Source organism: Juglans regia, chromosome 12, assembly GCF_001411555.2.
Source record: "Juglans regia cultivar Chandler chromosome 12, Walnut 2.0, whole genome shotgun sequence".
NCBI classification, from domain to species: domain Eukaryota; kingdom Viridiplantae; phylum Streptophyta; class Magnoliopsida; order Fagales; family Juglandaceae; genus Juglans; species Juglans regia.
In genome coordinates this window covers 31,054,613-31,080,787 of record NC_049912.1, presented here as the reverse complement: position 1 = coordinate 31,080,787, position 26,175 = coordinate 31,054,613, and the positions used below count along the sequence as shown (strand labels likewise).

Genomic DNA, 26,175 nt, shown 5'->3' with positions numbered 1-26,175 from the left:
GTCATGTTCGGTAAAATTGCAGAAGAAGCTCTAGGTTGCACAGCAATCGAACTAATGGAACATACAGGAGAGGTAACCAACTTATTCATATTCCAATTTATATTTTAAAAATATTTAATCTTAGATATTCAAATAGGAAGTTATTAAAAATATCTTTTACATTATATTTATTCACCATATAAGAACATTTACCGTATATCCAAAATATTGCAAAATTATGTTCAACCAAAAAATGGATCATACAATTGGGTGCAGATTTAAATCAACTCCAAAAACAACGTCACAAAAACTTCAATGTTCTCTCTATAAATGCTGTGAATGAGGAAAACACACCACTTTGAATCCATAACCCGGAAACTTTACTTTCAGTAACAAAAGAATAACTATATTTAGTCGTTTCTGACTTTACTTTCAGTAACGAAAGAAACAATTATGTAATATTCACTTTTCAGACTTGCTTAAACGTATAGTTTGTTTAAATCTATTATTAGAGACCTTAAACAATTATAGTTTGTTTAAACAATTAGTTATATTATATTCATAGACCTTATCATTAAATTCTCTTCTTCTACACTAGATGTTTATATTTTAGAATAATCTAATACAGGGCAAACGTGCATCGCACGTAAATTCACTGCTAGTATATATATATATGTTGATAAGTGCGTGTGAAGAGAAAAGAAATTTTTTTACTTCGATTCAAAAAGGAAAATAGCACCCAATATACCCAAATTATAAGTACATGATTGAGAAAATTAAGTCCAGCACTAGTGCAGATATCTCCACCTAGGTTTTCTTTGTATGATTGATCACTTCTGCATAATTTATCAAGACCTTACGGAAATTGGATACCCCGCCTTCCCACCCAAAGAAGAGTACAAATATATACTAATACTAAACTTCTCGTCATTCCACTTTTTATTTTTAAACAAACGAGTTTAATATAGTATTAACGAGATGAATAATCAAATATGCTACAGATTTTTGTTTGATTTTTGTATTGATCACATTCAAGATTGTAGAGATAAGCATTAGATGCCATATCGTATATTGAACGATCCATTTAAATTTCATGGAACAGACCTAATAACATTGACTTCAATTTAAGAGAACAGATGGTTAAGAACGGAGAACGAACCATTTTTGGCTTTGTGACCCTGGCTGGAGATCACCGAGGAAGTGGACGAGCCTTGGTTGCCTGCTCTACTGCCCGGAGAAGTGAAAACCGCTAGGTAACGAAGACCGGAGTGCAGAGTCCCAAAAACCAAGAGCCCAGTTTCATTTCTATTTTTGGATCACAGAAGGCCCATTAGTTTAGGCCTCAAAATACAAGGATGTCAAGCAGATTAGGAAAGCTTTGGGGCTACTACCAACAAGAGCCCAGTTTCATTTGTTTTTGGATCACCAGAGGCCCATTAGTTTGAGCCTGAAAATACAAGGAGAATAGTTGAGAGGAATATGTCTTCTTTACTTTTTTCTTGATATTATTATTTTTATATTTTAAATTTAATTAATATTATTTTTAATAAAATCTATTTTTATCAATTATATTAAATAAATAATAAATAAACGTATTAATACATATAATCGCTTATTATTAGATTTATTTTTATTTTATTTTATTTTTTTTAATGAGAATTTTGCTTTTTGTTTCACCGACGGAGAACTAAGCCGTCGGGTGCACTGTCAGTGGCAAGGCAGAAATACTTTAATTTCCCCTGGCTTCCTTCCTGTTTATTCTTTTTTATCAAGAGCGAGGGACATAGATATTGCAGATAGAGACAGAATGGAGAGGGCTCTCTTTTTGCTTCTCCTCCTTCTTTTGTCTCAATTAGCTGATTCAAATGCCGAAGAAGCTTTCGATGTTCGAAAACATCTTTCTACCGTGACCAGGTCCCGTCCCCCTTTCCTCGCCTCCACTAGTTCATATGTTAATCCCAAATAAAATATATTATACATTAATTAATCTTCGTGTTTTAGCTTTTTTAGATTTCTTTTTCGGTTCTTGTAGAATCCGCCTTAATGTGCGCGTATACCACTCTTTCAGTTTTCATACGTAGTGGTGTCTAGCCTGGAACCGATCTTTTGACCTTATTATTCTGTTCGGATGCCGAGAAATTTGAGGAAAAGGATCGGAAGTAGAATTCTTGTTTTTATATCTTTTCTTGTTCTGGTATCTACGACTAGTGTATAAAATGAAGAAAACAAGCCTGAATAGAAAATGAGAATAGTCTCGAGTTTTGAATGCTGTCTTGTGATCAGAGGCACAGAAAAGTGGCCTCATTTGCTGTGTTGGCATATCAATGAATGGCTTCTCAGTATTGTCCTTATGTGTGTGCCGTGCGTGTGCTTGTTGGTGGAAGAGAATAACATCTAATTTGGCAGAGTCGCCTGATTAATAAACTATGTTAATTGATTTTTCATGCAGATATGGTTTCGTGAAACCCACCAACAATTACTTTTCGCCTTCCAATGTTCCTGATGGATGTATTCCCATCCACTTAAATCTTGTGGTAATTTTACTTCACAGGTTTTAGATTGCCAATACTTTTTTTTCATTTATTTTATTGTTTGTGCGTCTTGTTTCATAGATCATGTCGTTAGATATGATGTCAAACTTGAATGTTCTGTACTTATTGGAGAATGTTAGGGGAAAGTGGAGAAGGGTGGAGTTCAGGCTCCTCTGATGCTACCTTTAAGGGGAGGACCAAGAGGGGGAGGTGAAGAAATCGAAACTTAAAATTCTGAACACAACATTTGAGAGAGAGAGAGAGAGAGAGAGAGAGAAAGCTCCTCACGGAGACCTCCGTGTGAGTGCAGTAGTGCAGCTTGGATCAACTCACTATAGAATATAATTAAGTTTTCTCAACATTTTAATATCAGGTGACCTTAAGAAAGTTTCACGTGTTATTGTGTTATTTTACTGGGACAAACCTTTTATTGCAGTGCCTCAAACGATTAGGGGCCCAGTCAAAGTTCATTTATGTGTTTACAGACCCAAAAACATCCCTAATGCAGCTTTTATTGTCAGGCAAGGCATGGAACTCGTTCCCCTACTAAGAAACGGATAAGAGAGTTGGACAATTTGGAAGCTCGTCTAAAAGTACTTACAAGGGATGCAGAAGAACAGATGTTGTCTTTGCAAAAGGTTCCATCATGGTTAAGAGAATGGAAATCTCCTTGGAAAGGAAAGATGAAAGGTGGAGAATTAATTAGCAAAGGAGAGATTGAACTGTATGATCTTGGAATCAGGATTAGAGAAAATTTTCCAGATGTGTTTAATGAGGAATACCACCCGGATGTATATGCAATAAGGGCAACTCAAGTGAGCCATTCTTTTAGTTTTTTTTCTTTCAATCATGTTAAAGTGCATTATTTCAAATGTTTCCTCAAGCTTTTGCTATGCTCAGATTCTAGAACTGATAGCAAGTTATTCTATCTGCTGCCTTATTCTCATTTATCATTTTGGAGTTCTGCTTATGGGACTTTTGAGTGTCATGATTTAATACCAATTAGTTTCTTTTGGTGCTGAGGTGCTAAAATGATCAAGGTTGGTTGCATCATTTTGGCTGTGATTATGGTCTGGGACTCTTCTCTTTTCTTCCCTTCTGAACCTTTAAAATTATGTATCTCTGTGTTCTGACGACATAGGTTCCTCGGGCATCCGCTAGTGCTGTGGCATTTGGAATGGGACTCCTCAGTGGGAAAGGCAGTCTTGGACCAGGACGTCATCGAGCATTTGCTGTTACTAGTGAAAGTCGTGCAAGTGATATATTGCTAAGGTTTTATGATACTTGTGAAAACTACAAGGTATTTATGCAGTATTGGATTTCATAGACCCACCTAAACATATTCAACAACAAAGCATGATATTTAGTATTAAAAATGCATATTATAGAATACATTACAACTGTTCATACTTAATCTGATGTAGAGAGAACTGCCTATGAGTCATTAAAGGGATTAGGCCTTCCTATATGTTTGAATTCAAAACCATGTCAGCTTGTGTTATAGTAGGAGAATTCTTGTGTGCAACTCTTATTTTAGTGTTTTTTTTTGTTACGGACAGCATACTCTTCCTTTTGGTGAAAGAAACTTTTATTTACTGCCTTTATCCATGTCGCCTCTTCTTGTCCTTGAGGAAACCTTAAATATATTGCGTGTACCCATATAGAGAGATCTTTTTCTCCTTGAGGAAACCTTAAATATATTGCGTGTACCCATATTGAGAGATCTTTTTCCCAACTCATTTAAAAAATGTGTCGCCTAAAGTTTTCTCTTTGGAAGAAATTGGCATTCCTTATTTTTTTGATAAAACAACTAAGGTGGGGAAGACCAGAAGTTGATATTCTCTACCTAGACGTGCCATCATAACACCCTTACCCACTGGAGAAAAGAAATTAGCATTCGTTTGGTTATGGGCTTGACCATGCCCTATGTCTTAGAACCAATTACCACAGATTTGAACAGTACGTGGTCTTTTTCTTTGTGTGATCTTGAGCATGTCTCGATAATTTTTTAAGCACTGTAGCTATCAACAAAAATTCATTAATAGATTTATGAAGAAGGCCTTGACAAGTTCAAGGTATGTCTTCATATTTTTTCTGTAATAGATGTTTAATCATAAATCTCATTGCAATCATGTGTCAATTTGCATGTGCTGGTGCAGGACTTCAGGAAAAGGCAGGAGCCTGCTGTTGATAAGCTTAAGGAACCTATCTTAGATGAAATCACCTCTGCATTAGTAAGTCGCTACGGACTAAATTTTACAAGGCAGGATACTTCTTCTCTCTGGTTTCTGTGTAAACAGGTGATCAACGTTTTCCTCTCTTTCAGTTTTTGTGACCAGCCTAATCCTGGTTATTGCATGAGTATGGAATTGTCTCTTAGTTGCAATTTTTCTTTGTTGCAATTATAACACTGGTTTTTCAATTTTCTAGGAAGCATCATTGTTGGACATTACTGATCAAGCTTGTAGTCTCTTCAGCCCATCTGAGGTACATGAGATTGCTCGTGTTATTAAATATATTATTCTAGTTTCTGTGTGATTGGTTTCCTGATAGCCTTGTTGATTTCTGCTCTACTACTACCTGTATGAGAAAATAAATGTTGATCTGCAACATCTCCAGCTACTATACCACTTCAAAGTGCATTTGTGATAAATGGTTTGTTATTTATTGGTAATTGATATCTTTGTTCTTGAGTTGAAAAGATGGTGATTTGATATTGTAGAAAAATGAATATTTTCCTCCCCTGTAATAGTTGAGATCCTTTATGGTAAAGTATATTTTTGTTCACTAATATAAGTTAGGAAATCATCTTGTATCTTCTGCATTTGCTTATTGTTGTGCAAAATTTATGGCTGTGTAGGTTTCTTTGCTGGAGTGGGCAGATGACTTGGAGGTGTTTATACTGAAGGGTTATGGTAATTCATTGAACTATCACATGGGAGTGCCACTACTTGAAGATGTTTTGCAATCCATGGAACAAGCTATCAAGGCCCAAGAAGGTAACATAGATTTTCTTATTTCACACCAGTGTTCATATTGCATTGCAGCACCTATCAAAAAAAGTGTTCATAGTGCATTACATTCCCTTCTTTGGCTTCACATTCCATGATTGGTTAATTGTTCACTTGTAGAAATTGGTTAGTTTTCTCATGGTACCTCAAAGTGGGGAAGCTCTAGATAAGCACACTAGGCCTGGCGTGAGTGCCAAAATATAGTGTCATAGGCATCTACCAACACTTTTTTTTTTTTTTGTCCCTTGGTGTTGCACCATCAATGTTACTTCCCATTCCCCTGATAGTATGTTGTCATTGTAGTTATTTTTCTTTCTTTATTTATGCCTCAATTAGATACTTAGTAATGAGGTCACTTGCAACCAAATGAAAGGCATATGAAATGTAGGTCAGACTCAGATCTACCAAGCATCTTTACTTGGTATTGATGATATACTGTGATATGTCTTTCATGTGTTGATGAATCCTTTTATATGTTTACTGCAAGATTTTCATTTTTCAAAAGTGGTTGCTTGACCTTATTAAGGTTGTCAAAAGCTTTCATACTTCTCACTGGGCTTTATTATTTTGCTGCTTCTGTCTGCCCTAGAAAACCTTGCTCATGGAAGTTATGAGAAGGCAAGACTTCGGTTCGCACATGCAGAAACCGTGGTTCCATTCACATGTCTGCTTGGACTTTTTCACGACGGATCTGGTGCGTGCTTAACATTCTGGATTTCTCTTATGATGTATTTGCGTGCACATGTGGGCATGTGGATCTTTTTGTGTCTGCGTGTGAAGCATTTTAAGCATAACCTATGTGCTTGTGGATGGGTTCTGCTATCGGTTTCTTCTCAGCAGGTTTATCTTTATTATTACAGGATTTCAACAAATACAGAGGGAGCAACCCTTGGAACTCCCTCCAAAGCCACCCCAAGAGAGAAATTGGAGGGGCAGCATTGTAGCACCTTTTGGTGGGAATAACATGCTGGTTCTGTACAGCTGTCCAGCTAACTCTTCAAGCAAGTACTTAGTGCAAGTACTGCACAATGAAGACCCCATTCCAATGCCGGTGAGTATTTCTTGTTTCATTCCCCTCCCCACTTCCTTCCAATTTGTAGTCATGGCTTCTGATATATGGGTTTTATATTCATATTTTATATTTATGATGACAAGACTACAAAAAGTATTAATTTTAATGTTAATTTACTGAATGCATAATTACCCTGTCATCTTTCATCTGCCCAATTTGTTATGTCCGCTGCTATCAAGCTGTAGCACATCCACTTATTGTTGCAAGTCCATGTATGCCTTTCTGATGTCTGTTGATTTTGTTTGCTAATATTATGTTTCGTCTCATTGAATAGGGTTGTGATGGTTCTGATATCTGTCCGTTCAAGGTTTTTAAGGTACTAATATAATCCAACTCTAATGCGTTGGGAGATATTCCTTTACCATTATCCTTTATCATTATGTTGACTGTAGAACTAATTTAATTTTGTGCCTTTATTCAGGAAGGAATAGTTGCTCCTCATCTTAAGAGTGATTATCATACAGTCTGCAGTGTGAAGCTGACAAAAGCGAAGCAGAACCCTTCTTTAACCAGTAGGTTAGCAATGCTGTTCCGTTGGCTCTTTCTGGGAAATGATGATAAATGGTCTCACAAAGATGATTTGTAGTAACTCTTCAAGAAGGAAGGAAGTATGAAATACTCTTTTGTTGTTGGCACTGCCTTCATAAACTTTATTTTTGGCCTTAGCCAGCTCTTCCTAGCTAACAGAGTACGATAATGGATGGCTTCCACTGCTAATGCTGAAAATATTTATCGTGACTTGAGTTTTCTAGTTCTACCCAGAAGTTTTAATTTTGGAGTATTGGAGGTAAGGAGAGTGATGTTGTATAATTTGTTTTCAGATTGTGTAGTGGCTTTACTCTGAACGCCACTACTCTAAACACAACATTACAGATTCCTCGAGTCCTGGCTTCGCTTCATTTAAGTACCTTTGGAAGTGGGTGTCCTCTTTTAGTTTTAGCACAAGTGTTTGTTCTCAGAGGAGAGCAACGAATGTTAATGAGATTTATCAATTTTACTGACCCTATAATTTATAATTTTCTGAAGCACTCGTGACATCTGAAGAGAGTTTTAGATGGTTTACTGCCGGGAGATGCAGAGATATATATGGGTCATTGTAAATTGTGATGGCGAACCGAATGTTGCATGGCAGTCACTTTTCAAGTAAAAAGCAACTTGAGATATATGGGCATAGTCATATAGTGAAAATTGTTATTGTATTAGTTCTAGAGGTCCCATTTATATTCTGCCGTTTCATGTTCACATTAGCTTGGATGAGTCCTCGCACAGCTTTTAGATTACCTTTACCTAGATCGTCCACATATCTCGTACTCTATGAATGTTTCTGTATTTATCTATTCCAGCAACTGGCACACAAGTAGAATGTACAGATACCATCATAAATGCGATTCACGGCTTCATAAATTGGTACGGAGGAGGAATCATCTTTCTTCCTTGGCATCCTGCACAAGTTTGAATTAGCTGTTAAAATATAAGCCCTCTTTAGAATGACTTGACTAGCAAGTTTAGTAGGTTGCTTGAAGCTATATATGTAGCTAGCAATTTTAAGCAAGTTTTTTCTTTTTTGATAAATTCTTTAGACACAGAGATTTCACAAAAGTAAACTCACAAACTGATATACCTTGATGTAGTATGTTAGATTGTAAATTTACTTTTGTTGTAAAGTGGATCTAACCTATCTTATGAAGTAATGTTAGTTTATAGATTTATTTTTGTAGAATCTCTTTATGACTTTAGTACTTTTTTTTTTTTTTTTGGTTCAAATTAATCTCTTCTAGCTTCTGGATCTAAACACTGCTTAATTCAAGGAGCTTCTTTTTGGCCCGAGCTTCTAAATTGATGAAAAGCAAAGGGCACACGCACTATAAGCAAGAAAGTTCCAGCTAGAAGATGTAGTACTGCACCTACCATCAAAGCCTCTAATTTCAAGCTCACGCCACTCTTGAACCAGCGCGCAGCAGCAACACATTAGATGAGTTAAGAAATCATCACACACGCCTGCCTGCGAAACAGGAACTAGATAAATTTATAAGCTAAGGTTTTGTCACGACTCACCTTCATACTAAAAGCTCTTCTTTGATTACTAAGGAAATACCTCTATGTTAAAATGTTCACGTAGTTTCTTTCTCATGCAGCAAGTGTAGCAGCAACAACCGCAGAAGAGGGAGTATGCCATTAGATCATTGATAGCGCGCTCGCGGGCTGTATCGATCTCAAAATGCAAACATGTACAATTTCATGTTAACAACTAGCACGTTCGTGAAAGATGATTCCAATACCATGAATTGACATGCATGCATGCTATGCGCTCACATATTTTCCCTTGTGACACCTTGTTAGCTATCCATGAAAATGTTCCACAGGGATAGACGCAGGTCTTCAAGCCTGTTAAAATAAGATTTATATATATAAATATCATTTCGTAACAATCTGTTCTGCTAGAAATTCAAACCCACATTATAAGTATTAGTATTTTCTATACTAACTTAAACAAGGATCCCTGCTACAAGCGAAGAGATCAGCCTGCCACTCGGATTGATTTTGATCTTCTGGCTTTAAATCAGGGTCCTCATAGGTGGATTTTGCATTGGATATGTACCTGTACGTGGCATACTTTCGTAAACCCACTTTGAAAACTTGGTTAATGAAAATACTACCATAGAAATTTTGAAAGGATCAATACTGATCGCCTGTGTTTAATTCTTGCTTACCCTGATATCACATAAGTTGGTTCATTGACAAGAAGTTTCTTGATCTTCTTACCGGGGAGCACGTTGACAACATTTTCCGTCACATCAATAAGATGCTCAATCACCCAACATTGATCGGTGTCATTATTTGTTCGTGAGAGCAACAATTCAATGTTTAATTTGTCTTTCTCCTCTTGGAGTGCTTCATGAAAATCTAGTTTAGGATACCTACGAGATAGGGACTTTTCCAATATGTCTGCGTCTTTCATTGTCCGATCCGGTTTGAGTATAACATTTTGGGCCTCCACATCCTCTTTTTCGAGGGTGTATTCTCTTTTATCCTCTTCAATCGCCTGCAGTCCTTTTTTTAAATTCTGGGTTCATTTTTTGAATTAGTTAGTTGCTAATTACATAATTTACGCAAGTCATGATGATCATTATGGTGTAGAGTGATAGCTTTTGTCATTTAAATACAGAAAACATATGCATGATCTACATGTCTAATTGTAAATTATAATGCACTAAACATAAAAATCAATGGCATCACATCAAATTAGGAAAATATTCAAGTTAGACGGATGTGTACGGTGTACCTGCATCCGAAACTCGTGGACCAAGGAAATCAAGGGCACGTGACGAAGAAAGTGATCGATCTCGTCCTGGACTTGGCGGAATTGATACACTACGTTCCACCCCATGGCAAGCATGTACAGACAGCTTTTGTCTCTGCAGCTCTCCACCAACCGGAGTGCTTTCCTCAGTGCCTCCTCCAAACCATCCAGCGGCTCCTTGGTTGCTGGCAACTTCATCAGGTCTGTCGATTTTAGCTTCTCCAAAAAGTTCCCTATCAGCCTCACGTGCTCCGACAGTTGCTCGCAGTTCGTTCGGTGTGTCGTGGCGTTTCGGGCCGATGATATAATGATGATCATGTTCGCGAGGTTTAACGCCTCCAGTACTACTCCTGCTGCCGATTCCTGTGGAAAGCTTGCCATATGATATATGCTGCTGAGTCGGGTGTGCCCTGCGGGGATTGACTGATCATATATATATATATATATATATATATATATAATTCCAGACGGGTGTACATGAAGTAGTGATCTTCTAAGAGGTTTCTTATAATTAATTGTCCTTAATTATTTTTGGTTTTGGTTGCTTTATTTTCCTCCTTTTTCTTTTAGCTTTTGCTTTTGTTACGTAATAATGCATGATTCCTCCTTGTTGGTTACGCTTTGAAACTTGAAAGGACAACCGACGGAGTAGTACCGTTACCGAACGTGTATTTCTATACCAGACTATATGTGTGAGAATATAGGGATATGTAACGTAGAGATATATATTAAGGTTGTCGAATTGTTGCGTATTCATGTCGTGTCAAGATATATATTATACTATTTGAGTCAACCTGTACACGACCCATTAAATTTATTGTGTCAAAATCTCAAATCTTAATATGACTCATTAATATGATCATTTGATACGACACGATCCGTTTTGACTCGTTAATGAATACTACAAAATATATTAATATGACACGACCCAACTCATTTCAACCTTTTTATGTAAATGGATTAAACAGACCCAAAATTAATCTATTTGACCTTATTAAATTTAACATAATTTTATATAAATGTTAAAATCACAATATCTAAAAATATATATATATATATATAAAACTAACTATAAGTCTAAAATTACAAATCAAACAATAAAAATATTGAAATTAAAATTCCAACAATTTTACTTTTAGGTATTAGGATATAATTATAACTTTAACTTTCTTAACGGGTCATAACGTTATCAATCCGTTAAGTAATCGTATCTTAACGGGTCAATCCGTTTTGATCCAAACCCGTTAAGACTAAACTCAAACTCACTATTATCGTATCGTCGTCGTATAGATTAATGGATCGTGTCATATATTATCTTCCCTAATATATATTGTATATGTGTGAGAATATGCTGTATACAAATTTTATTCATCATTTCTATATCATATACTATAACGAAAAATTATACGAGTTAGTGTGTAATATAGAGATAATAAGTAGGAGGGTTCTGTATGAAAAAAAAAATATATATATATTAAAAAAAAAAAGGCCCTCCAGATCGGATGCGATGAATATAGAACATTTACACCCTTCAATAAAAAAAACTTACACATGCAACCTAAAATAAATATAGTAGAATCTATTACTGAAAAAAATAAAAAATAAAAAATTCTATGGCAACATCCTCACTCAGTCGCTCTCTCTCTCTCTCCTTCTCCCCCTCTCTTCGCAAGGTATCTCTCTTTCTCCCCCCTCCCTCCCTTCCTCTCTCTCTCTCTCCCGTTGATTTTTAAATATTTTTTATTTAATAATTAAGAAAATATTTTAAATAATATTATAATTTTTTTAAAATATATATTTAAAATTGTTAAAAAAATACATATAAAGAAAAAAAAACATGAAATACACTAAGGGTACGTTTGGATATTAAACTAACTTGAGTTGAGTTGAGATGATAAAATATGATTAGAATATTATTATTATTATTTTGAGATTTGAAAAAGTTAAATTATTTATTATATTTTGTGTTGAAATTTAAAAAAATTATAATGATGAGTTGAGATGAATTTAGATTCCAAACGAATCCTAACAGAGTCTCAACAATAGCTCCCAACGGTATACAGCTACCTTTTTTTTAAGAATATCTCAGATATTTTTAAAATATTTTATTATTATTTATTATTTATTATTTATTTTATAGTACTATTTATTATTATTAAATATTTTTTTATTAATTTTTTTATTACTATTGGACTTTCTCGCGAAGCTCTCACTCCTAGGACTTTCTGAGGTTGTGTTTGGATGTTGAAGTGAGTTGAGTTAAGTTGAGTTGAGATGATAAAATATTGTTAGAATATTATTTTTTAATATTATTATTATTTTGATATTTGAAAAAGTTGAATTATTTATTATATTTTATGTTGGAATTTTAAAAAGTTGTAATGATGAGTTGAGATGAGTTGAGATGAGTTGAGAGAGGTTTAGTAACCAAACGAAGCCTGAATCTGATTTTTTAGGTACCCACTTTTCTTTCCTCCATTATCTTTGCCTTAATTTTTCTTGGATTACCCAAATTCTTACATAAATACAACATAACTTTCTAGTTGTGAGTACAACTATTTTATGTTGTCATGGATGGAAATGTTGCACCATTCTCCTCACCTCTAGAGTATGATTTCTCGAGCGGCTATTTGGAAGATGCTTTGGTTGAATTTAGGGACCAAACCAAACGGAGACGCAGGCTATCGTATACCCATAATCATATTGATGAGAGAGAGAGAAATTGAGGGGAGAGAGATGGGTTTTAGGAGAAGGAAAATGTTAGTAGAGCTCCTCAAATTTACCGCTCAGCAGTACGCCCAACAGTAAACATTGGGCAGCCCACTAGTACCATCCTTAGGAGAAATAGAAAGAACCACCGAGAGAGGAGAGAGTTTCTTAGGAGATATCATTTGCCCAACTCAGTTCTATTGTAAATAACATAAATTGCTTACGTGTCAATTTTTGATTGAATGGTTTAAAATCAAACTTTACACCACATGAGTTTGAAGTTTTTCTCTATATATAATGCTAGGGGCAATCTCTAAATATTCAAGTTTTGTGTAAGTCTTTTGTAAAAAAGTAAACTCTAAAAAAATGATTTTTTTGCATTTTTTTATAGTATGATCCATTTTTTTTATAAAAGACATGCAAGAAATTTATACATTTGAATAAAGGTGAAAAACCGACTCTCGGTTTAGTTTTGTGCAAAAATTGAAACTGACCGAAACATCAATTTTGGAGAAAAAAATCGGTCGAAAATCAACCGTGTAAGGGATAAAACCGATTGTTTCGATTGCCGGTCAGTTTGGCGATTTGTTAGAAATCAGTTCTTGCAATCACATCACCAAATTCAAAAATATCCAGCAATCTCGAAACAGCCATTCCACAACATAATCAAGAAAAATAAAAATAGAAATAACACTAGATAAAATAGGATACTACAAAATACAAATCATGATGCCACTTCCCTCTGGAGCGAAACTATTAACTAAAAATCAGAGCTAACAAAAAATTGGAGTGAAAAGACTAGTGCGTTCGTGGGAGTGGGATGCATTGTTTGCCAAAGGGACATGGACGTCTTGGAGGCTAGGCCGCTATCGTTGCCACTGCCGATGCCGCAGCTGCTGGAGAGTAGGGCTGCGAAAGGCTGAAGCTGGAGATCGAGGATGAGATGAGGGCTTAGGGCTCGAATGAGAAGAGAAGAATAGGGCAGCCGTTTTGAATAAGCCCTAGGATGAAACGGCGTTGTTTGGATTATGTCAAACGGCGTTGTTCCTCTTTAGTTTTTTTTTTTTAAAAACTCAAGAAGCAAAATGATGATGTTTCATTTATTTAAGTGAAACGACGTCGTTTTAGAATGTGATATATATAAAACAAAAGGGGTTGTTGACGTGACGTCGGCCGATTCATCAATTTTTTCCTGGTTCAAACCGAGACCGAACCAGCCCACGTCAGTTTTGTTATATTTCCACCGCCGGCCGACCGGTTCACTATCTGTTTCGGCCAGTTCTGAGCTCCGACGGCTGGTCCCAATCAGTTTTCTGGTTTCGTGTACAATCATATATTTTAAGCTTATATATATCATTATTCATATACGTAAATAGGTTAAATTGAAGATATTATTTATTATGATTGTTAACGTCGTGTTTCATACTCCTTTGGGCCGGATTTCAGCAACTTCACTTGTACACTTAAGAAAACACTGAGAGTGGGAGGCCTTGGTGGAGGCCGTGAAGTCTCTAATACTAAAGTCAATATATCTCCTTAGTAGTTTGTGCGTGAGGTTTGAGAAATCAAAGATAATTCTTCATACCTGGGGTTGGCTTTTATACTAGGTTTCTGAGTGGGGACAACTCGTACTTAACTTCGGGGAGCCCATATCCATTCAACTGTTCACTTAATTATAATCATTTAATGTGGCGTGCCTTTTGGGGCCGACATAATTAATACGGCATAAAGTCTGGGGAATGGTGGCATTAATGCGGCGTGGCTCACTGACTCACTTTACCTTAAAGACGTTCATTATTAAGCCCTTCCATATATGCTATCAAGAGATCAATGGTTCTCCATATTTTCTGCCCACCTATCTGCGCAGGTTGCCGAGGGTAAGGTATCATCGAAGAGGTGTCAGGACGGTGAGTCTCATTTGCCTCTACCGTCTGCTTTCCCCAAGCCCGAGTTGCTTCGCAGGTGAGTTTTGCTCATGGGCCGAATACTCTGCAGAGGCCCATTGACTCCTTTTAGGGGATGGTCATTAGTAATATTTTTTTAGGGGAGGCCCATTGACTCCTTTTAGGGGAGAGTTCGGTCGAGCTTGGTTGAGCTCGACCGAACTCTCTAACTTACTTCTTTAGTAATCCCTTATAGGCTTGTTGTATGGTCAGTCGTGGGAAAACTCTATTACAATTATTATTATTTTGTTTGTTTAATATTTTTTTTGATATTCATGTATTTTAACTTTTCTCTCTCTCTTTTTTTTTTGTTTGAGATTTATTTTTTTGTTTTAATTTCTTAGTTTTAATTTTTTTGAATTATGGATTTTTAGATATCTTTTTGTTAGTTGATACCTTAGAATCTTTATATGCATGATGCATACATAGCCTTGTAAGTGACACGTGTGGATCATTCATTGGTGTTGACGTGCACCTTTGAAAGGAATTCTAAATTTTATTATGAGTAGAATACTTTTGAATTCCGTTCCGTTACATTCTATTTGGAACGGTTGGAATTTTTCGTTTTGATGTATTACTCGATATATTATATATCTTTATTACATTTCGTCCCAAATTCTAGTCCACTTCAATCAATTCTTGACTAAATTTCGTTCTAGACTATTTTAATAATAATTTTATTGAGTTTGGGGGGCATTTTTACAAATTTTAAATCTAAATAGCATTAATGTAATTTTAAAATCTAAAAAGAATTTATATAATTTTTTTTTGTAACTTTAAATATATCTCCACGTTCTCTTTTTTTTAATGTCATTATTTTTAATAATTTCTAGAATCTTTATTTCTTTTTTGTCTCAACTCCATTTTTTTTTTTACTTTTTTAATATTATGTTTTGACACCATTATCTCTATTTTTCTAATGCTTTCCATGTATATTCATTTTAAAAATCTTCAATCTAAAATGGTACAACGGAACGACCACCTAAACAAAATTTAAAGCATTGACGAGTAGACCAATTTGATCAATTTTAAAACTATAGATTATTTAACTTTTAAAAAAATACCTCATGAACTAATTTTATACCCTGATAACAGCATATGGTTTCTATAAAATCCCTTTACTTTTATATGCAAGAAATATAAAAGCAAAAAAAACCAATTTAAAAATAATAAATAAACCAATAAAATAAATAAATCTCCTTTTTTTTTTTTTTTTTTAAGAGGGAGGTTTCGAACTTTAAATTTCTATTTTGAAAATTAGAAATTATGCCAACTAGACCAAGGCCTTTGGCAAAACAAATAAACCTTTTGATTAGAGCATTCTGATTCATTTTTATTAATCAATACTAATTTATAAATTGATATGATAGTGTCATTTTGTAAAAATGATTGGAGAGGTTTGGATTCAGAGATAGTTTGTAAATAGTAGAATAAAAATTAAAATATTTATTATATTTAATATAGAAATTAGGAAAAATTATTTTGAAATTTGAAAAAGTTGAATTATTTATTATATTTTATGTAGAAATTTAAAGAAATTGTAATAATGAGATGAGATGAGAATCCAAGATTCCAAACACCTCCTCAATTTTATTTGAATTTAATCATTTCTTATTACGTAAACACTCTTCATTTTGTGTAATTATAAAAAGCAATTCAAAGCATTGTATATATTATTACTCGATAAATAAACTTTGTGGTAATATCTTTAAAATTAATATTTATAGAAATAGTTTTAATACAATGAATTTCTTGTAAAAATGCAAAAAAATTAACAAAACATTTTACCGAGGCGGATGAGAATGTTAGTATATATCTATTTATGCGTGGACGGACCCTAATCAGTAAGCACCGATCCTCGCCCTCTCTCTATATTTCAGAAGAGAAAAAAAAAAGAGAGACATAAACCCTTGAATACTCTGTCGACTTCATTTCACTGATTCAGCACTTTGCGATGGCATCGCACACCCCGAACTTCGAGTGCAGAATGTACGAAGCCAAATATCCAGAGGTAGACATGGCGGTGATGATTCAGGTCAAGAATATCGCCGATATGGGTGCTTACGTCTCCTTGCTCGAGTACAATAACATCGAGGGCATGATCCTGTTCTCCGAGCTCTCCCGCCGTCGGATTCGTAGTGTGAGTAGTCTCATTAAGGTGGGTCGAATCGAGCCCGTGATGGTGCTCCGGGTCGACAAGGAGAAGGGCTACATCGACCTTAGTAAGAGGAGGGTTTCCGAGGAGGATATCCAGGCATGCGAGGAGAGGTACAACAAGAGCAAGCTCGTCCACTCGATCATGCGTCACGTCGCCGAGACTATGTCCATCGATTTGGAGGTGTCTCTATAATAATTTAATAAATCTCATTCCGAGATTTGCTCGCTGAGAATTTTGACTACTAGGGTTTTACGTTTCTTTCCCCCTTTTGTTTTGGTTTTTCAGTGAATTTGTAACTTTCTCAGTACGTTTGATTGTGCTTGGTAGGTTTTTAGTGTTTTTTTCCCGAATATTTCTGAATTTCAGGGTTAAACAGAATGGCCTTTAGGCTTATGATTTTGAGGTTTCGTGTTGTGAGGGTTTTGTGAAATATTCAGGTACTAGTTTACTGGGCGAGGTTAGATGGGGTTTTAGTGTTCTTGGGTTCTTCAAAATACTGAAAGATTCTGATGTTCAGGAGGAGAATGTATAGGTTCTTGAGGAGAGCTTGCAAGCTTGATTTTGCACACTAGGCTTGTGATTTTGGAGTTTTGTGTTGTTATGCTTGTTGAAAATTTGAGGGGGAGTATTAACTTTGGTTTAACAGAATGGAAAACTTACAATAAAGATGCTGATTAATTTGGTTTGATCCGTTGAATTTTATTTTATTTTTATTTTTTCCTTTCCCGACTAATTTCAATGGTGTAGCAATATGTTACTTGGGTTTCTGTTTCTAGAAATTGAATTTTGTGCACTCTTTGGGTGCTGTGAGAACAGAGGAAAAAGGGAAGAATCTCAGCTTCGTATCTGTTGCTTATCTGTTTGGTTTTGAGAATAAAAAACTCATCTTTACAAAGATGTCTTATAGGACTTGTATTTTATTGATAAATGTCAGGTTAATTAATCCGAGAGCCGCCAGGTTCACTTTTCAAAGGAACATAGTAGTTGCCAGTATCTTTTTAGAAATTTACAGATGGATTATGTCTTCTTTGAATTTTGATATTTTCTTTTTGCTTGGGTTCTCCTTGTTGACAGTTGGGGTGTGAGAAAACTGCACAGAAGTGCCAGAATACCTCAATTAAGCACGACACTTGTATTAGGCCTAGTTGTTTATACCAGCAATAATTGGGGAAAGGGATTCTCCATTGATTTAAGGATTTTTTTTTTCTTTTTTTCCCGGGAGGGTTGGGGGGAGCATACCGGCCTTTGAGGCCCGTCTAATTAAGAGCAAGGCTGAGTAATTGCAAGTGTGGCTGTGTAACATGTTGTTATAATTATGAAGCTAGATTCAATGTTCGGATGGAGTGCAAGGAAATTGCTACTCCTCTTCCTGCAAGCATTTTGGTTATCTTTCCACTGTTTTCTACCGGACCAAAAAGTGTCATTGTTTGCTTTCATAATTGGTAGGTTGCAAAATGTATAAAGTAGGGCATCAATAGTGCGTGGGGAGTTGGCACTTAGTAGTAATTGGAATCATCATTCTATTTATCAATAGAAGTAATTGGAACCATTTTTGCGGTAATACATATATAAAAAAAAATCATTCTAGTGGTAATCTTAGGCAGTTCTCTTTTGGCAACTTGCAATTGTTTCCAAGGATGCATTTCCATACAGAATCAAATATGGGGATTTAATTGCCAGTTGAACCCATTGTAGTGAACCTGCCATTATGCATATAAGTTCTGCAGTATGGATTTTTAAGCATTGGGATTTTAATTTTTTCATAATTCATCGGTGCTTAGATATTGTTCTCATTCGACACTGGTAACTCAAGCATGATATATCAAACTTGTAATATTGGATAATTCATGCTAGAGCTTACATACATAATATTGGACAGAAATCCACAAAGCCTTAGAGATCTTTTTCCTGGTTTGGTACTCAAGTCCGTTCCATATTGCATTTATAACGATTTTTTTTTTACTGATGGTGGTGCTTACATACTGTTCTCATTCTTTTCATGGTTATTACTGAATGGAACTCACTTGTTTCAGGATCTGTATATCCATGTTGGCTGGCCTCTATACCGGAAATACGGTCATGCTTTTGAGGTGAGAATGTTCACTAATTTTTGGAGGTGATCGTTTATCTTCTGAATTTGCTGTTGGGAAGCTAACTGTTTCATGTTCAGGCATTCAAAATAATGGTGACTGATCCTGATTCTGTTCTGAATTCTCTAACCCGGGAAGTCAAAGAAATTAGCCCTGATGGACAGGAGGTAAATTTTGTCTGTGTTATGTGTTATTGCACCTTCTTCTTGTTCATGACTAAAGCCTCTTTTCTTTTCATTTTACAGGTGACTAAGGTAGTTCCTGCTATGTCAGAGGAAGTGAAAGAAGCACTGATAAAAAATATTAGGAGAAGAATGACCCCACAACCTTTGAAGATTCGGGCTGACATTGAAATGAAATGCTTTCAGTTTGATGGTGTTATTCACATCAAGGTCTTACTTAAGTTTGCTCTTGATGAGTGGTTATTTTTAAAGGCTTTAGATTTATTGTTTTAAAGTATGCTTCAGTTGCGAGGTGCTATTGTGTTTACAATGTTTTAATTTTTGACTTCGCAGGATGCCATGCGACAAGCTGAGGCTGCTGGCAATGATGACTGTCCTGTGAAAATTAAACTGGTTGCTCCTCCACTTTATGTTCTTACCACTCAAACTCTCGACAAGGTTTGTGCATACCCTCACATGGGTGTTTGATTGATAATATACTTACAAAAAATTATATGCACATAGAGACGAAATCTGCCTGTTATTTAAACTAATCAGCTAATTCAATACAATGTGACTCCGTGTGAACTTTGTCTAACAATGGAACTCAGCCAAACAACTGAAGTTATCATCTTTCCATTGGTTACTTGGTTCGTTCATTTTGAATCATTCAATTCTATTTGAGAAATGCTTGGGCTACAAAGTCCTCTACTACTGGGATACAAAGTGACATGGCAAAAAATGTTCTCCCCCACCTCCCAAAAAAAAAAAAAAAATGCAGTGGCTCTCGTATACACCTCCCAATCTCCTCTCTCTATTACTCTCTCCAACTGTAATATACATTATTATCTTTCCACTAGTTTACTAGTGAGTTGCTAACTACATTTTTAATGAAATTTGACTTATTTTCTGGATTGGCCAGGAGCAAGGAATAGCAGTTCTCAACAGAGCCATTATAGCTTGCACTGAAGCAATAGAAAAGCAGAAGGGCAAACTTGCAGTGAAGGAGGCAGCCAGAGCGGTTAGTGTCATTTTAACTTTAATGTTGATTTTGCAGTTTGTTTGATATCCAGTGAACTCTGAATTCAGTTGACAACTTCTAAAGGGAGAACCTCAGAACTTGGTGTATTTTCAAACACCAACATGGCAACATTTTTGTCAAAATTAATCTTGACTTGGCATTAGCAACTGTCATCTTTCATTCTGGATCTGATATGCTGCACTAATACAGGTGAGTGAACGAGATGATAAACTACTTGCTGAGCACATGGCTAAGCTACGGCAGGATAATGAAGAGATTAGTGGTGATGAGGATAGCGAAGAAGAGGAAGACACGGGAATGGGAGAAGTTGACGTGGAGAATGCTGGTACTGGCATAACAGACTGAGACGGTGTAGGGGCCAGCTAATTTTTGTTTTTGTGATTTCTTTTAATCTAGCTCTGTTTATGGGTTGTATGTATACAACCAACCAACCAATTCCCAAAATCTGCATTATTGACGTGTTTTGCCAATTTACCAAGTGATTGAGCAGTTTCTCAAGTGGGAAACATTATACCACATTATTCCAAACCGAAATTGTTCGTGCTTTTGTGGACAATTCTCTCTTCCCCTGCGCATGGCCGGCTGATTCATCTTTTCGTTTAGAGAGTCAAATGCGCAAAGTATATGGTTTTTGTTGTAATTTAATTTGTGTAAATGGGATATTTTACACCCTTCAATTAAAAAAGGTAATGAAGAACATAAAAAAAAGAAAATAGAAGAGGTCAGGTGGTCAGTGCCTGATCGGCATGCCTTTGTTGAATGAAGGAATCATGGATGCTACTTGGCTGTACAATGCCATTTCCAGAATGACTATATTGGAGCTGAGGACTGCTCTTAGTACAAACCTAACATGGGTTTTGCTAAGATGCTGAATTGGGCATTCCCCACTCATGGACCTATAAGATTCTCTTTAATTGTTTGATGATCTAAAATAGGCACAAATGTTAGATGCTTATATGAGATTTACAATTTTACCCAAAAATATTGTAAGACTCACATTATCTTTTTAAGATTATATGATTCGGTTCGATGAGCAAAGAGAATGAATGTGATCTTATAGCTTTACAAATTTCATTAAAGATGGCATGCTCCATGCAGGGCTTGAGCTACTCGGGCTGATCTGCTCTTAGCCCAAACACAGCCAACCCAAAATACACTAGCTAGTACGGTCTCAAGTTGTTTAGCCAAGCCAAAAATACTTCGGCTCTTGGGATTTTCTGAAGTCTGAAAATCGAAAATCGAACCTTCTTTGGTACGCATTAGATCTTGGCACTCGCTGATATTTTAAAAAGTCAACTTCCTGTTTTAATTTAGAGAAATGATAGTTGAAGTGTATAATTATTATATAATTATTTTAAAAAATAAATAAATATAAAACTTATTTAAAAATAAATTAAATTTTTAATTATATTATATTATATTTGTGCACTTATTTTTAATTTATTATTTTTACTTAATAAAAAGAAATATATTTATAATCGTGTATTATTATATAATTTTTACATAATTATTTTAAAAAAATAAAATATTAAATTTATATAAAAAATTAATTTTTTAATAATAAATTATATTCTTTCTAAAAATAATTACATAACGTTTAGACATTAACGATTACAAATAGAAGAATGCTACATAACCTCCCATCCTCCACACACTATCTTTTTTTTTAATTTTAATTTATTTTTTTTAATTTATTTTTTTTAAACTAATTTAATTTTTTTATTTCTTATTCATATATTAAATTTTTTATAAAAGAAAAAAATAATAAAATTTAAAAAAATTATAATATATAAAAATTATGTAAATAGTAAGAGGTTGCGTAGATTTTTTATTATAAATAGAACTAATCTTTTAATAATGTTTAATCACCCCAGATACCGACATTTATAATTCCGTCGTACGATTACCGCCTCTCTCTCTCTCTCTCTCTCTGTTGATTCAGATCTTACTTGATTCTTGATCAGCTCCTTTGTTCTATAGCTCTCTCTCTCTCTCCCTCTCCCTCTCCCTCTCTCTCTCTCTCTCTCCTGAATATGGCCATAGCATTCACAGTGCCGAGCTTAATCAAAGAAAGAAAGTACCCATTCATAGTAACCCTCTCAGTCCTCCTTATCTGCTTCTCAATCCTTCTCTTCACCAATACCACTCCTTACCCGCTCTTCCTCTACTACTCCTCCCTTACCTCCCCACATCCCTCTTACCCTACAACTCCCTCTCTTCCCATTCTCCCCTCTCAAAACGACACATCCGTGTTTCGTTGGACGCTTTGTAAAGGTTCCGTTGCCTTCGACTATATCCCTTGTTTGGATAACTTCAAGGCGATCAAGGCTTTGAAGTCCAGAAGGCATATGGAGCACAGGGAGCGGCATTGCCCCGACCCTACCCCCCGCTGCTTGGTACCTCTTCCCACTGGTTACAGGATCCCGCTTCCGTGGCCCAAGAGCAGGGACATGGTGAGATTAATTCTTTGGTAAGATTTGCTTTATTACACACATGCCATATATGGGTCACCCATGAGTTTTAATTCCGGAAACCAGATTTCACTTTCTGACATCTGCTACTCGTTTCTTTTTCCCTCTTTAGCTCTTTTTCCAGTTACTTTCGGATCGTTATAGATTAAATCTAATTTTCCATTTCAAAAACTAGTGCCGATTCACGCTGCAAATTTGGAAAACACGAATACGACTGCGTCTTATTTCAACATTCTGGGAGATATACATTCATTTTCAGAGTGACGCTGCGTAATTACAAAGGTTTTGAGGGATAACTTTCAAAGAAAACCGAATTTTGGGTGTCAGCCACCAGTTTGAATGCTTCATTACATGTTTAATGTATGTTACTTACTTGGTACTCTGTTTGGAGTTTGGATTTGTGATATAATAGCAGGCCGGTTTTACTAAATCATCTCTCCTACTGTATTGATTTGGGCTTCTGAACAATTGATTGTAAAATTTAAGTTCCTAAAGAAAACATCTTGGTCCTTCAATGGAAATCTGGTTTAGCTGAAATTTTATGTATCAACATGATGATTGATTACATACTTCTTTTGTTATTTTACTAATCAAGATATTTTGTTTTTTTGTTTTTTTTTTCCAGATTTGGTATGATAATGTTCCTCACCCGAAGCTTGTTGAGTACAAGAAAGACCAAAACTGGGTGCGCAAATCTGGTGATTATCTTGTTTTTCCTGGAGGTGGCACTCAATTCAAGGAAGGAGTCACTAATTACATTGAATTTATAGAAAAGGTATACCATTTTACAGTTTTACCTGCCTTTAAACCGTAAGTGCTATAGTGGTCTATATTTATTTCTAATTCGATGTGGAACTAGCGAAGCTGTAGACACACTGTGTGAGTGGTTCTTATATGATATTGCCAGAATTCTTTCCATACAAGGAAAATTGGCTGAGTTTTGGAGGGTGGATCCTTAGTTTTTGTCTTTCTCTTCGTGAAGTCTGAAAAATGAATATGTTGTGTTTGGCATCAATGGATTTTATTTTATGTTTATAACTATGTGATGATTATTTTTTTCCCTTGTGTTACCAGACATTACCAGCTATTAAATGGGGAAGTCAAGTCAGGGTTATATTAGATGTCGGTTGTGGTGTTGCTAGCTTTGGTGGATATTTGCTGGATAGAAATGTTATTACCATGTCATTTGCTCCAAAGGATGAGCATGAAGCTCAGATACAGTTTGCTCTTGAACGAGGAATTCCAGCTACTCTTTCTGTCATTGGAACACAAAGGCTGACGTTTCCAGACAACGCATATGATTTGATTCATTGTGCACGCTGCAGGGTTCACTGGGATGCAGATGGTACTTTTTGTAACCGCTTTTCACCATTAAGTTTGAAGTTCTATATTTTATTCATTGATTATTTTCTTTCTTTTTGTTGTAAATTTTAGGTGGGAAACCATTATTAGAGCTCAACAGAATTATTAGGCCTGGTGGTTTTTTTGTTTGGTCTGCCACGCCAGTTTACCGTGACGATGAAAGAGATCAGAATATATGGAAGGGTATGTGATCTGACCTCACTCTCTCAAATGTGTCACTCAAGTAATATGAGATCCTGAAAAGCTTGAAAAGGTGTCTAGTTGATCAAGTTGGGAATTGTCGTCTAATGTTTCTTGCAGCTGTGACGGCTCTGACAAAATCGATGTGCTGGAAAGTTGTGGCTAAGACTGTTGATTCATCTGGAATTGGTCTTGTAATATACCAGAAGCCTGTCTCACCTTCCTGCTACAAAAAACGCAAAGAAAATAATCTACCCTTATGTGAACAGAAAGATTGGAAAAACAGTTCATGGTATCTTTCTAAAACATATCATCTCTCCATCGAACTAATACCGCATCTGCTGCTGCTGCTATTATTAGTGCTAGTGGTAGCGGCACACGTAACATGCTTATTGCAGAGAATTTGGCAGTTGAAAATCTGTGCATCAATTTATGATTCCTATACCACACAAAATGTTAGTGCAGTGCAACAAAGATGTCCCATAGGTTGAATTAAGAAAAATAATTTTCTGATCAGAATACTGAACTGTATGTGCTAATCTTTGTGTATATTTCCTTGGTAGGTATGTACCTCTCAGTAGTTGTGTTTCTCTGCTTCCAGTTGATGGTATGGGTAATTTGATGAGCTGGCCCATGCCCTGGCCTGAGAGGCTTAGCAGTAAGCCCCCAAGCCTAACAAATGAATCCGGTGCTGAAGAAATGTTTTATGAAGACACAAAACGTTGGTCTGCACTTGTATCTGATGTTTATTTGAAAGACCTTGCCATTAACTGGTCGAGTGTAAGGAATGTGATGGATATGAATGCTCGTTATGGAGGGTAAAGTATACTGAGTTAGCACTATGTTACTTCCATTTTTCTTCATTTCTCTGTTTTTTTAGTTAACCATCAATTTTTGGCTCTCCATTTAATGGTGAACATTCAAATTCGGGGCTGATATTTGTCTGTACTTCTTTGTTGCGTGGAGTCCATGCTTCTGCATTTATGGGGCTTTTTCTAATGTGTCATTTTAAGGTTTCAACAATAGCAAACTAAATGCCCACCCTTCATCTATTCTCCAAACTGAATTCGAGTTTTTTGCTTACTTCAGTTTTGCTGCAGCCCTTATTGATCTACCTGCCTGGGTAATGAATGTCATCCCCATCAATGTGCCAGATACTCTATCCGTCATATTTGATAGAGGGTTGATTGGAATCTATCATGACTGGTGCGAGTCTTTTAATACCTATCCCCGAACATATGATCTAGTGCACTCCAGCTTTCTCTTCAGAGATCATTCACAAAGGTAAAATTCCATTTTAACGAGCTGACTCAAGACTGATAAAGGAAATTTTTATGAATGGAAATAGAAGCACATGTATTGCCTCTCTTTTTGGCTTAAAATACATCTATGTTTCACTGAAAAAATATTTCGATTTTGCTATACTAATGGTGACCCGTTTGTGATTTTGTCAGATGCGATGCTGTAGATGTAGTCATTGAGATGGATCGCATATTGAGACCAGGTGGGTATGTTTTGATTCAGGACACCATGGAAATGATTAAGAAGCTTAGTCCAATCTTGCAATCGCTGAATTGGTCACTAACGCTCTATGACGATCAGTTTCTTGTTGGTAAGAAGGGTTTCTGGCGTCAAACAGTTGGAGAAACTAAATTATGATCAGAGCTGATCATCTACAGTTATACAATCTTACTCGTTTTGTAGTATTTACTATTACTTTATACAAGAAAGAAAAATAGATAGCAATTGAGGTGGGGAGAATTTTCCTGTTTGCTCTAATATTACTATGGCAGGATCCAAATTCACATCTTTTTTTCTTGTTGATGTGTGAATGCTACTATAGATATGACATATATTTTCAGCAACAAAAACTTATCCATCTACTCATGACTCGACCTAGTCTAAAGTCAGAACTATCCCACGTGAAATCCCTGAGTTATACCGGTAGGTTTTATTTTTTGCCCCCTTTCTTTTTGGGGGATAGAGTGCTCAGCAACAAAAACTTAGGTCCGTAGTATAGACTTGGATTTAACAAAGCAGTGGTCCAACTCCCAACTCTCTAATGCTCATGCAGGCAGGTTTACTTCTTTATTTTCTCACTGATTATTTAATTATTTATTGCCAGGACTGCTAGCGAAATGGTCGTCTGCAGGTATTTACCTATT

The 26,175-nt window shown here is 35.7% G+C and overlaps 4 protein-coding genes across 5 annotated transcripts; 3 read left to right on the top strand and 1 right to left on the bottom strand.

Annotated features, from left to right (window-relative positions):
* The first annotated feature begins 1,623 nt into the window (after positions 1-1,623).
* On the top strand, positions 1,624-7,614 carry LOC108983886 (multiple inositol polyphosphate phosphatase 1). The gene is made up of 11 exons (XM_018955671.2): positions 1,624-1,893; positions 2,429-2,513; positions 3,032-3,325; positions 3,652-3,810; positions 4,670-4,810; positions 4,941-4,997; positions 5,371-5,509; positions 6,111-6,215; positions 6,382-6,572; positions 6,868-6,909; positions 7,015-7,614. Exons 1-11 carry the CDS (start codon positions 1,787-1,789, stop codon positions 7,177-7,179), a joined length of 1,485 nt encoding a protein of 494 aa, XP_018811216.2. The 5' UTR covers positions 1,624-1,786; the 3' UTR covers positions 7,180-7,614.
* Positions 7,615-7,772: 158 nt separating this feature from the next.
* Positions 7,773-10,303, bottom strand: LOC108983887 (protein MID1-COMPLEMENTING ACTIVITY 1-like). Of its 2 annotated transcripts, XM_018955673.2 has the most exons (7): positions 9,877-10,303; positions 9,305-9,657; positions 9,080-9,192; positions 8,907-8,978; positions 8,689-8,795; positions 8,502-8,595; positions 7,773-8,035 (listed from the first exon to the last, which is right to left on the bottom strand). In XM_018955673.2, the coding sequence occupies exons 1-7, from the start codon at positions 10,273-10,275 to the stop codon at positions 7,983-7,985; spliced, it is 1,191 nt and encodes a 396-aa protein (XP_018811218.1). In that variant the 5' UTR covers positions 10,276-10,303; the 3' UTR covers positions 7,773-7,982. The 2 variants fall into 2 exon arrangements, with proteins under 2 accessions (XP_018811218.1, XP_018811217.1); XM_018955672.2 differs by lacking the exon at positions 7,773-8,035 and having other exon boundaries at positions 8,331-8,595.
* A 6,082-nt stretch (positions 10,304-16,385) lies between these two features.
* Positions 16,386-20,553, top strand: LOC108983888 (eukaryotic translation initiation factor 2 subunit alpha homolog). Its single transcript, XM_018955674.2, has 7 exons — positions 16,386-16,884; positions 18,738-18,794; positions 18,875-18,961; positions 19,040-19,186; positions 19,310-19,414; positions 19,878-19,976; positions 20,187-20,553. Exons 1-7 carry the CDS (start codon positions 16,501-16,503, stop codon positions 20,340-20,342), a joined length of 1,035 nt encoding a protein of 344 aa, XP_018811219.1. The 5' UTR covers positions 16,386-16,500; the 3' UTR covers positions 20,343-20,553.
* A 1,352-nt stretch (positions 20,554-21,905) lies between these two features.
* On the top strand, positions 21,906-25,828 carry LOC108983889 (probable methyltransferase PMT23). Its single transcript, XM_035683202.1, has 8 exons — positions 21,906-22,450; positions 23,094-23,243; positions 23,543-23,813; positions 23,903-24,013; positions 24,131-24,302; positions 24,574-24,828; positions 25,100-25,294; positions 25,465-25,828. Exons 1-8 carry the CDS (start codon positions 22,031-22,033, stop codon positions 25,667-25,669), a joined length of 1,779 nt encoding a protein of 592 aa, XP_035539095.1. The 5' UTR covers positions 21,906-22,030; the 3' UTR covers positions 25,670-25,828.
* The last annotated feature ends 347 nt before the right edge of the window (positions 25,829-26,175 follow it).